The sequence below is a fragment of the Lutra lutra genome, chromosome 10 (assembly GCF_902655055.1).
Source record: "Lutra lutra chromosome 10, mLutLut1.2, whole genome shotgun sequence".
Classification (NCBI taxonomy): Eukaryota; Metazoa; Chordata; class Mammalia; order Carnivora; family Mustelidae; genus Lutra; species Lutra lutra.
The window spans coordinates 57,207,138-57,220,113 of NC_062287.1; the positions used below are offsets into that span (position 1 = coordinate 57,207,138).

The 12,976-nt window shown below is 36.2% G+C and overlaps 1 protein-coding gene and 1 non-coding gene across 2 annotated transcripts in view; both read left to right on the plus strand.

Moving 5' to 3' along the window:
- The window catches only part of FCHSD2 (FCH and double SH3 domains 2), a 297,456-nt gene that overhangs the window by 238,318 nt on the left and 46,162 nt on the right, over positions 1 to 12,976 (plus strand). The window contains exons 10-11 of the mRNA XM_047690735.1: positions 1,245 to 1,340; positions 12,310 to 12,426. Coding sequence (XP_047546691.1) covers positions 1,245 to 1,340; positions 12,310 to 12,426 — 213 coding nt within the window. The remainder of the gene's footprint in view (positions 1 to 1,244; positions 1,341 to 12,309; positions 12,427 to 12,976) is intronic.
- Positions 6,315 to 6,421, plus strand: LOC125080211 (U6 spliceosomal RNA). The gene has a single exon (XR_007121247.1). It is a non-coding gene; the product is annotated as a U6 spliceosomal RNA (small nuclear RNA).

Here is a 12,976-nt window from a genome sequence, read left to right on the forward strand (position 1 = left end):
CCAGAACTACTAAGGTATAGCTACAGAGCTACTTTAAACTTTTATTCTTCTGCCCATCCTCTGGCAGAGGTGCTAATGGAAAATAAGTGAAGGGTAAGCCCTGTAGCAAAATGGAAAATCAAATGTTGTTGATTTCCACTCTTTCCCAGTATATAGTGCAGTGAAGTCTCTTCAGATGTCTGTCTTTCTGCACTATTTGTTTTGCTGCCTTCTGTGTATTGGAGTTCCCCTTCTATTTGAATTCCTTGGTATGCTTTACGATGGTAGTTAGAATGTAACCTCCTAGGGGTACCTGGCTGGCTCTGTGGAGTGCACAACTGCTTGATCTTAGGGTTGTAGGTTCCAGCCCCCGTTGGGTATAGAGATTAGTTTAAAATGGAAAAAAAAAATCTTAAAAAAAATGTAATTTCCTGGGACGCCTGGGTGGCTCAGCTGTTAAGCAGCTGCCTTTGGCTCAGGTCAAGATCCCAGCGTCCTGGGATCGAGTCCCACATCGGGCTCCTTGCTCGTCAGGGATCCTGCTTCTCCCTCTGCCTCTGCCTGCCATTCTGTCTGCCTGTGCTCGCTCTCTCTCCCTCTCTCTCTCTGACAAATAAATAAATAAAATCTTTTAAAAAAAAATGTAATTTCCTAGAAATGATGTCAAGAAGTACTATAAAAATACTATTTTGTAGAGTGTCTGCTGGCACAGTCAGTAGAGCATGTGGCTTTTGATCTCGGGGTCATGAGTTCAACCCCCCACTTTGAGCATGGTGCCTACTTTTAAAAAATTGTTTTAATACTATTTTATGCTATGGATGGGGTTATCTGGAAGTTTCCTAGTAGGTGACAGTCTCCATATAGCAGACTTTAAGAGGTCTACAAAACTTTATAGCTGGGAGAGACCTAAGGGACTAATGTGCTTCCCTGCTTTCATCCCACTGCCCTCATTAAAAAGAGCAACTTTTTGCATAATTGCTATCTTTTTGCTGTCTTAAAATATTGCCTATTATCTAGTCCTACAATCTGGGCTAGTTTCTAAACTAGTACTTTCCATATTTAGACTATTGAGAAAATAGGACACATAAGTAACAACTGTTATCTAAAATGAAAAAAAATGTGTACTTACCATTTTCTTTTGATCACATAGTGTTGGATGATTTCTCATTTTTGGAAAGCAGCAGAATAAATCTTAAACTTTAAAATATAATTACTCGACATCATAACTTTATTAAAGACTTAAAGATACTTTATTTTCTCTTTAGGTGGTACGGGACTATAATCTTCAGCTGTTTTTACAAGAGAATGCTGTATTTCACAAACCCCAGCCTTTCCAGTTCCAGCCCTGTGACAGCGATACTGTAAGGGAATTCCAGAATTTCATTCCATTTGTTTTTAAGCTATGTTTGTGCTCAGATAACTATTATCCTTGAACTAGACAGAAAAAGCTGAGTGTGTCTCCTTAATTTCATAACAAAATTGTAAGTATGCAGAGAAACAGCCATTTCTCCTTTCTAAAATGTGACTAAAACCCAGTATCTTTATGTTAGCAACTTAAATGAGGTTAAGTTCTAAGACATGTAACTAAAAACCTGCAAACTGAACAGAGAGAAGAAGAAAAAATACTCATTAAAATTTTTTTTTCAATTCAAACATAATTTATACTTTCTATCCATGAAATTCTTCACATGGACACCCTTCCAAAGAAACCAGTGGTTAAATTTTAACCAGAATAGAATCAATAAACAGAACAGTGAATGTGTGCCTGCACATATTTTGGTTGGCTTTATAAAAAATTACAGACCCTTTTTCATTCCTTTCAGATTTCCTAGAATGTCAGAGCATTAACATAAATGCTCAAATTGGCAATATTTTAAAAAGCAGATATTAATCATGCATTTTATCTTTCAGTTTATGAAAAATGTTTGCCATTATTTGAATTAAAAACAACAGAACCAAAATGCTAATTTGATAACATAAAAAAAAAGACAATCAACTTCTGCAAGTTAGGAAGGCACATGTTGGCATATCTAGCACATTCTTTCAATGTGGGCAAGTCAAGAGGGATGTCAAATTATATTCGTAAGGTCTTTTAGTAAACATGGAATCAGAACCAGGGAATTTATGATATCACAGTTTCATGGTATCAGTTTAATAGACCTTTACTAGAGTTATCTTTATTACTTTTCTTACATTTTAAGGAGCCCTGTTCATGGCTATATAAAGAAATATAGAAAATCAGCATTTGGGGCGCCTGGGTGGCTCAGTGGGTTAAGCCACTGCCTTCGGCTCGGGTCGTGATCTCAGGATCCTGGGATCGAGCCCCGCATTGGGCCCTCTGCTCAGCAGGGAGCCTGCTTCCTCCTCTCTCTCTGTCTGCCTCTCTGCCTGCTTGTGATCTCTCTCTGTCAGATAAATAAATAAAATCTTAAAAAAAAAAAAAAAGAAAATCAGCATTTACCTCTAGATTATCACCCTTGCCCTTTATGTTAGTTCCTTTTTCAATCAATCAACTTTTGCTTAATGACTCAGTGACATCCTATAATTTGACTTCTTTACCTGAAAGGAATGAAGCAGAGCATTAGAAGATACAGGGTGTGGACAGGTTCACCAAGCTTGACTTAAAATTGCAACTAATTCAAGATTATTTTATCTTTGCCCAGAGTAACAGTAGACTCTCATTTCACTTGTTCAAGTCCCAGCTAAAATCCTAAATCCCTTTCTGTTTCTAGACACTGTGCTAAATGTTCTTAGCTGCATGTCCCTGTTTGCCTTAAAGTTCTAACTATGCTGTTTTCTGTCCTTGTGCAATCTTTACTGGGCAGAGTTTAAAAGCTGCCCAACTGGTGGATATTGAGCTCTCCCCTGTCAGTGCTCTGAGAATGACCATAGCTGAGGTATATGGGGGTGTGGGTCAAGGGTGGGGGAGATGGGATGTGTGGGTTTGCATGTTAATGAAGGGTGGAACCTGGTATTGGGATTAAAAATGTGTTCAGGTGTGTAATGGGCCACTGATTGTGTAAACTGGGGCTTTCCATTTTCCTATATAAATTAAGCATTTCCTTCCCTATTTATAGTGAAAGGATTGAACTTCTCATTTTTCATCTTGTCTGAAGCACCTTTTTTTCCTGGAGAGGCATGTTGGAAAGAATTGTAGAGCTAATCTTGCCTTTATCAAGGGGAAGCTGAAGCCTTTTTTAATATAACCCATTTCAAATTGTAATATTTTTCCTGCAGAAGTTGAAAACCAGATAAGAGCATACAGTCACAATATTACTGTCAAAGTTAACTAAGGCTTGAAATGATTGTACCCTTTTTGTTTTTTGACTTATCTTTACTTGCTGATAAATTGAAATTTGTTATCATTTTATTTCAATATATGATTATTTTGATTCATGCTTTAGAGTGATATACCAGAAGAAACCAGCCAAAATGGCTTTATAATACACAATTATTTCTATTTTGTATAGTCATAGAATTAGATTGGGGATCTTAGTGTTAACTATAATATCATTACAAGTGACAATGATCAGTGGCAAGTTTCATCTAATGTAGTAACTTAGTAGCTGTCTCATGGTTAACACTGATTTTCTTGCCTTTATTTCCATATAGTTATTGATTTCTACAGTGTCCTTTCTTTATATCCTCAAATACCATTTTTCAGATGATACCAGAAAGTTGAAAAGAGTAATGTTCACCTTTCTTTGCTGAAAGGAATTTGTGTTTTTTTAAATTTTGCATACCATATTTCATTTAATTTATATTTGTATGATTATTAATTTTGAGTATACATATATATTTATTGGCCATTTTGTATCTTATTTTGTGAAATGCTTTTTTTTTTTTTTCTTTTCAGTGTAACAGAATTCATTGTTTATGCTGAAAGGAGTTTTTAATGCAGGATTATTCTAAGAATATGAGATGTACCCTAAAATTTCCCTAACCCCCAAAAGAGAGGATTTTCTATATGACAACTACATATATATACTAGGATCCCAATTTTGGAGAGTCATTCAGCTGTCACATGGGTCATACTTGTTTTAGAAATTAATCCAGGTGTCATACAATGAGAAATCATGAGCTTTGGAGTTAGATCCTGGCTGTGCCATTTGCTGGCAGTGTTTATTTTATTTATATGTTTATATATATTTAACCTCTCTGATTCAGCCTTCTCCTATGTAAATGTTGAAGACTTTAATCTATTTGAAAATTAAATGAGATACTTAAGCATTTGACTCAGTACCTGGCACATAGTAGATACAGAATAAATGTTGACTGTCTTTTTTTCCCCTCTCTTCCCACAAAACAAGCATATTTGATTTTTTTAGGTATTGCCCCTAATTGCTATAGGAAACAGCAAAATATCAAATATAGGAGACATTATAAAGATTATGAAGTCTTGTAACACTTTTATATTCATGGTACCCCCCATTTAACTCTCTTATTGAGTTGACTGAAAGTCCCTTGGGACTTCTGTTCTTTTTCATTCCACAGTGTGGATCTCATCAACATATTTCTTAACAGTTTGTAAGCCTAAAAAGCAATCTGTGTGGAATAAACAGCAGCCAGTAGCTAACAATTAGTGTCCGTTCCCACCCCTCTTAACTTTTCGGCACCTCTGCCCTACATACACCTCAGTGTTTGTCCCTTCCATTACCAGAAATAGTGATGTGTGCCCTTAAGGACATTTCCTCATGTCCAATGAAAAGGATCTCCTATCCTATTTAACCTGGGTGGGGAATAATACAGGAAACACACATGTTTGCATTTAAGGCAGGAAAAACTTATGGAAACTTTCCCCCCATATTTCCTGGTGGGGATGTGAAGACTTTTTCCTTTTTACCTTTCCTGAACTGCAAATAACAAGATCTTCACAGATAGCATAAGCTGACATTTTTATCATAGTATCACAAATATAAAAAATAGTTGACAGGGGTCCCTGGGTGGCTTAGTCAGTTAAGTGGCTGACTTTGGCTCAGGTCATGATCTCAGGGTTCTGGTATCAAGCCCTGCATGGGTCTTTCTGCTCAGTGGGGATCCTGCTTCCGTCTCCCTCTGCAGCTCTTCCCACTTGTGTGCATGTTCTCTCTCTCTCTGTCTCTAATAAATAAAGTCTTTAAAAAAAAATAGCTGACAAATTTCTGATGTATGATCTTTTCCTGTTATTTATTGTTGTAATATTTATTTCTACCATCTAAAGATTAAATATTAAGTAAAATGGCCACTTGCTGTAATTCAGGACTTTTGCACATTAAATTTTTGCTAAGCAGGGCATTTTATGCATTTATTAAAAATATGTACAATACATTTAAATCAAACTAACATGCTATATGCCTTAAACTTATATAGTGATGTATGTCAATTATTTCTCAATAAAACTAAGAAAAAAAATATTTACCAAAAGTTAACCTTGTCTGTAAAGACTATATGGGAACAGTATACTATACAGGGAAACTACTTCAAATTTCTCATTGTTAGTGAGTGGCTTTATCTGCTGATGGAAGTCTTGTATTGCCTATAGCATTGGCATATGAACGTGAAAGCACTGTGATAGAGAATTTGTGGAAAATCCTCCTTGTGAGTAAGTAGGTACCATCCTTCTATACATATATCGACCACGGTATCCAAAAATGAAAGGCTCTGATTATAGACTAAAGTGTTGCTCTCCAGAAACAGCAGTGCTGGCAGTCAAGTGTTCAGAGGGGCTTGTCCTAAGTTCTTCAGTCTTTCAAAAAGTACTTACTTGCTTTTCATAGAAAACCTACCATCTATATAATGAGTCTTTGTGCTTTCTCTGGATTTGATGCATTCTCTAACTATCTATAAGTATCTAGAGCTTCCCACAGATGCCTTGGTAAGGTTACCGACACAAAAGAGCCTGGGAGTTCACTTTTTTATTTAGCCTGTGATTATAGTACTTAAAGCAGAATCTCTGTGAGAGCTGCCAGAGTAAAGGCGTACTCCTCCTGTGGCTGTTCCAACCAGTCAGGCTCTAGATATATCTAGAGAGCATCAGAACAGTGGTTTTGTTGTTGTTTTTGTTGTTGTTTTTTTGTCTTGTTTTCATGGCATGACTGAAGGACAGGTTTTTCTCTTAAATTTACCTTTGGTATCTAATAGCTCCCGTTTGCTTCCCAGAGGGACTACGCACTCTCAACCCAGTTGTGAGCTCCTGCTACTCTCCGAGTATAGTCAGAATAAGTTATGATTCATGAAGAGCACTGCTTCACTCCTTTCCAAGTTGTATGATATATTTAAAATATGTGACTTAGAGGTTCACAGTCTCCCAACAAAAGCCTTCAGGTCAGATGTGTTTTAAAACTTGAAATTTTTCAGTGCTCACTTCAGCACCATATATATTAAAATTGGAACAATACAGAGAAGTTTAGCATGACCCCTGTGCAAGGATGACACGCAGATTCATGAAGCATCCCATATTTTTTAAAAATAAAATCTTGAAAATGAATAAATAAAATAACATAGATATTTCCTGGTTTTTTAGGGGCACCTGACTGGCTCAGTTGGTAGAGCATGGGACTCTTGATCTTGGGGTTTTGAGTTTAAGCCCCATGTTTGGTGTAGAGATTACTTAAAAATAAAACATTTAAAAAAACAAAGTAACAGACTTTTTCAGGTTTTAGAAGGGTGATCCATATACCATATATTGTATAACACCCTAAACAAGGGGAAGGACCTCATGATCAAGCATAGTATTTTTGCAGTAAAACATTTGAGTAGTTATACCAAGTGAAATAAATAAAAACTATAAATAACGTCTCTTTGGTTCAAGTCAAATTTTGCCACACCTGAACTGTGGGTCCAAACTTACCTAAAACGCCTGTGATTTTTCAGAGCATTGTGAATTTCAAAATTATAGGACCATGAACTGGTATAAACATGAGTACTAGAGATATAATAACCTATGCAGATCCAGATGCTTTTTACTTGAAGAGTAAAACAAGTAAAAATAATTTTCTTGAAATAATTAACAATATATTATTAAATTTCATAAAAACTGAAGTGGATTAAATATTTAACACAATAAATATATACCAATAAGCTGAAAAATACTAGTACAAATCCCTTGAATAAGGGTTAATAACTGGATTGTTTTTGGCATATGACATTGGCTTGACAACCCTAACATTATCTTTTGAAATTAGGTTGAAATGCTAGTATTTTGCTATGTAAATGCTAGTTTTCATTCATTATGTATGACCATGTCTTTTTCTGTCTTTCACATGGTTATATTTTGGTAACAGACTTGAAAAATTATGACAGTGTTTCTTGTATGAAATCATCTTTTCTATCCCTACTCAATTTGCCCTCTGAGCATATGCTCAGATGCTTGTCTTAACTTCTATGCCCTTATGTTAATCCTAAAGTGAACTGAAATCATATTTTAAGGACAAATAATTAAGATGACTTAAAAACTGATATATCTTGAATAGTAGAATATTAATTTCTGTCATGTAGTTCTTTAAAGTTATTTAATAACTTTATAAAATTGAAAAGACTAGTATTTATATTCTGTAAAAAATTGGGAACTTTCAAAAAAAATTAACATTGCTAAGGCTCTGAAGGCCTTTTTAAACTCATATGAAACATGGCTTTTGTTTTTCTAAAAACGAAGTGAAAGCAAAAGCTGTCTTGCCTCTGAGTAAGTGGCCTAGCCAAAGCTTCATTCAAAGAAAATTTGTATTTTAACAATATCTTCTTCAATATTACTGCCTTTATTTGATCAATATTGGTATTAACTATATAGAACAATTAGTGAGACAATACAGTTGTAAGGTAGCAAGGAATCTAAAGTCAAAGAGAACTCAATACAAGCTCTATATTCACCACATACTGGCTTTTAAAAAAAGACACATACCCTTTCTAAGCCTAAGAGTTCCATACCTATAAATTGAGAATCATTGTTAGGATTATTTTGAGAGCTAAATAATGTTTGTAAAGCAGTTAGCACAGAGCTTAAATATGCAATAAATAAACCCTTTTAGAAAAAATTAACATAGCTGTATAGTTTTCTAATTATAAAAAAAGAATGCTGTACAAAGTTTACACCTAAACTGTCACTGTTTAAAGGTAACCGCTGAGGTGCTTGGGTGGCTCAGTCAGTCGTCTGGCTTGGTTTTAGCTCAAGTCATGATGAGCTCTCAGGTTGTGGGATTCAGCAGTGTTGGGCTCTGTGCTCTACTTGAAGTGGAGGAGTCTACTTGAAGATTCTCTCCCTCTGCCCCTCCCCCTATACCTGTGACCTGAGATTTGAAGGACAGTACAAAAAACAATAAGGAAGCTATTTGACTCAGAGGGAACTGAAAAAGACCCATCTGCTTCTGTATTTTTTTTTTTACTAAAATGTGTATGATTTCTAAAATCTGATGTTTCCAAAGATCTCAAGAATCACATTTAGTTGACCTAACTTGTCAAATACCCAAGTTGACAAATGACAAATGAAAAATTACCAGTCCTATACTTAAAAGTTGATTGGAGAGGGGCGCCTGGGTGGCTCAGTGGGTTAAAACCTCTGCCTTCAGCTCAGGTCATAATCTCAGGGTCCTGGGATCAAGCTCCGCATCAGGCTCTCTGCTCGGCAAGGGGCCTGCTTCCTCCTCTCTCTCTCTCTGCCTGCCTCTCTGTCTACTTGTGATCTCTCTGTGTCAAATAAATAAATAAAATCTTTGAAAAAAAAAAAAAAGTTGATAGGAGGGGCGCCCGGGTGGCTCAGTGCGTTAAGCCTCTGCCTTCAGCTCAAGTCATGATCTCAGGATCCTGGGATCAAGCCCCGCATCGGGTTCTCAGCTCAGCGGGGAGCCTACTTCCCCCTCTATCTCTGCCTGATGCTCTGCCTGCTTGTAATCTCTCTCTCTCTATGTCAAATTTTTTTTTAAAAAGCTGCTAGGAAAGTACTTATATCATTTCTCTTCAGTTTTTAATTTATTTGAGTTATTTTTGTGCCACCATTTTTCTGAGAATTGTGGTATTATTACATATGTCTCTTTTAAAAATAATCAAGTTCAATAAGTGAACTTTTTCAGAGCTAGGGTATAGTGCTTTTTGATACATAATTTTTAAATTCTCATATTTTGCTTTAGGCAGATAGCAATGTGCTTTAAAATGTGCTTAATAGCTTATATATGTTATTATTCTCTTATGTTTCAAATGCATTTTTTTTTTAAGATTTTGCTTATTTATTTGACAGAGAGAGACGCAGTGAGAGAGGGGAACCCAGGCGGGGGAGTGGGAGAGGGAGAAGCAGGCTTCCTGCTTAGCAGGGAGCCCGATGCGGGGCTCGATCCCAGGACCCAGGGATCAGGACCTGAGCTGAAGGCAGACGCTTAACGACTGAGCCACCCAGGTGCCCCTCAAATGCATTTTTAAGAAGTAAAGGAAAAATGGTAAGAGTTTGAACTAGGGATCAAATTAGCTAACATGTCAAAAAGAAGCAGTCACTAGCAGTTCCTTTGGTAGAATCAGCCACCACTAACACCACTATCTGGTCTACACTAGATCTTGATTTACAGCAATCTTGGATGGTAGAGGTGGCATTAGAACATTTCTCTGTGTGTTGTTTAACATCTGGATTGTGTTTGCCTTGTATGAAATTTTCATTTGTCTAGACCCTGAGTTACAGGTAGCTTCCACATTTCTTTCCATGGCTTGATTTTAGAATTCACGAAAAAAAAATTAATTTGAATTTGAATCACAGAATCACTTCTCCCAGTCAATGGCATTTGTTGTCTGTCCTAATCGTTGGACACTCCCATCTGAGGAATAACAACCCCAAAGAGAAAGGGGAAAAGGCCCTATCTATACTTCCCCAGCTCTTAAGCACAGGAAATACTCAGTGAAAAGGTAGAGTTGATGTGTGAGCAACTAGGGCTGTGACCTGTCTGTAGCCAGTACACATTTAACACACTTACCTATTCCTAAAATGTTGCTCAGTGATAAAAATATAATTTCTCCATCAGTTGTCTTCTTTCTCCTCAATTCTGTTCCGTATAAGTTCATTCTGTTTGAGATCTGCCTTGATCTTTCAATATACCTTCAGTCTTGTTTCTAATTCATTCTTTGGGCTAGCAAGAACCTAGGAATTATGTGGAATTTTTTACTAATATTAACAATATTTTGTTTCAAGTTATTTTCAACTGGGTGTTTAGCATTAACAATTACCACTTATTGGATACTTAATTATATAATTAGTATAAGAGAATGTTTATAATATGAGCTACTTTTATCTTAACAGCCCCTATGAGATTGGCATTTTCACCAATTTTCAAATGTGACTTAAGACTCAGGTTAAAAACATGTCCAAGATCATAAAGATAATAAAGGACATAGAATGAAAACTAAGTCTGTCTGACTTAAAAACCTATGCCTGGGCTCTTCAGAATACACATTTCTTGCATTCCATTTATACATTAGATTCCTCTGGTTAATGTAGATTGCATTTGCAATTTGCATCCACCTTTTAACATTATAAACCTTGACTTCTGAGAATGGATTAAAATGTAAATGCCTAGATCCTACAAAATATTATATTTTACAAAGCAAAATACAATCATAAAGATGGGTCCCAGATTTCTAATAGCCCAAAGAATGAATCAGTTGTGAAATTGGTTAGATTTTTATTTTGATTCTTTTGCTCTGTTTCAGTGCATTTATCATTGTATAATCTAGCTTTAGTTGAAATGTCTGCATAGAGTAAAAGTTTCTGAACCTTGCTTAGAATCCCTCCAGCAGAAATAATAAGTTTTTAATACAGCCAAATTCTACTTACTCTTCCAATTTTGAGCTGTGTGGCCTTGGAAAAGTCAGTTTTCCAAGATCTTCCCACTGTAAAATTTTGCTTCTTTTTTGTATTAAAATCCTCTTGGGTTAATTCATATTTAAGAGATTGTTTTCCCAATTATTTGATGTTTTTTTTCCATGGGTTCTTAAGAGTTTAGAAAAAATTAAAATAGTTTAGTGGTTAAGAGCTCTAATTCTGAAATCAGACTTGTATAAATCAGAGTTGTAACATGTAATATCTGGTAGACACTAGACATTTTAACATCTGAGCCTCAGTTTCCTTTTCTATAAGATGGCTATATGAATCACCTCATGAGGTTGTTATAAAAGTTATGTGAAGCACTTTTCACGATACTTTGTATAGTAGGGGCTAACTATTAATACTGCTATTTTAAATTTTGCAGTTTGTCCTTTGTGAAACAGAATAGTAGTATTTTAGGGCTAGAAGAAACCCTTACTGATCATTTAATGAAGCACCCCTCTCGTATGATATTAAAGTCCAGAGGAAGGGCAAAACCTAGTTGGAGGGTTTTTAGTGAATTGGTGATGGACCTGAAACTAATAATTTAAACCTAGTATCTTGGGTGCCTGGGTGGCTAAGTGGGTTAAAGCCTCTGCCTTCGGCTCAGGTCATGATCTCAGGTTTCTGGGATTGAGCCCCACATTGGGCTCTCAGCTCAGCAGGGAGCCTACTTCCCCCTCTCTCTCTGCCTGCCTCTCTGCCTACTTGTGATCTCTTTCTCTCTGTCAAATAAATAAATAAAATCTTTAAAAAAAAATAAGCCCAGTATTTTTGTGGACAAAGAGGTTGTGTTATTGTATTGTTTTGTTCTCTTCACTTTTATCCATTGATTTTTTTTAATTAATTTTTTATTTTTTCAGCATAACAGTATTCATTATTTTTGCACCACACCCAGTGCTCCATGCAATCCGTGCCCTCTACCATACCCACCACCTGGTGCCCCCAACCTCCCACCCCCCACCCCTTCAAAATTCTCAGATCGTTTTTCAGAGTCCATAGTCTCTCATGGTTCACCTCCCCTTCCAATTTCCCTTAACTCCCTTCTCCTCTCCATCTCCCCTTGTCCTCCATGCTATTTGTTATGCTCCACAAATAAGTGAAACCATATGATAATTGACTCTCTCTGCTTGACTTCATTGATTCTTTTTTTAAATCCCATTAAAACAATTGAGTTGTTTCCATTTTACCTATGTAACCATTTTAGTGTCATGGTAAGTTGGCATAAATACTTTTTTTTCTTTGTTTAGCTAGCTTTTTTCACATCCAAAATGGATCAGTCCGCAGTATTAGAGGTGAAGCTCCAATATTAAACAGTGCAAACTGAAAAATCCGGTGTTCATTTATGGTTTCATACCGTCCTGCTAATGTTCTGATATGAGACATTGCTTCCCACAGTAGTGGAGCAGGGCTTGTTTTGAGTGCTGATTAAATGAAGGCTCTCTGGTCCACCTACAAACAGTAGTGATTTCAATAGGCATAATGACATTTGGTCTTTGTTCTCTCTTATGTTGTAGAGCCGACAATTAGAATCAGAAACTGGGACCACAGAGGAGCACAGTCTAAACAAGGAGGCTCGAAAATGGGCCACACGTGTGGCACGTGAGCACAAAAACATTGTTCACCAACAGCGGGTAAGTATAATAGAGTCTTAGGTGACACTTAGCTAATGTCAAACCAATTTAAGGAGTTGAGTTTTATTAATGTGAAAAATATCTTTATGTTTTTTTCTGTAATTTCAGCCACTCAGCAGTATGCTCTCAGCTATCTACTTAGCTTGGAAATTCCTTAAGCCTTTCAAGCAGCAACATAGTAATTTATTTTGCCATAAAATTTTCTAAGAAAAGCTAGTGATAGTGTATTACCGTCTTTCAGGTAGTAGAAGAGACATGCCTGTGTTGAATTAAGCTTTTAATGACCGAGATAAAATTTTTGAAGACTTAACTGTAGAGTCCATGAAAGTGTATCTTTAAGGGGCAGCTGGCTGGCTCAGTCGGTAGAGCATGCAACCCTTAATCACAGGATCGTGAGTTCAAGATCCATGTTGAGCACAGAGTTTACTTAACAAAAAGAGCTAAATAAAATTAAATTAAAAATTTAAAAACTAAAATTAAACACCAAAAAAATGTATATTCAAGGCTAAACTCTAAGCACAAGGTATAGTAAACTTTTTATAATTTCCAT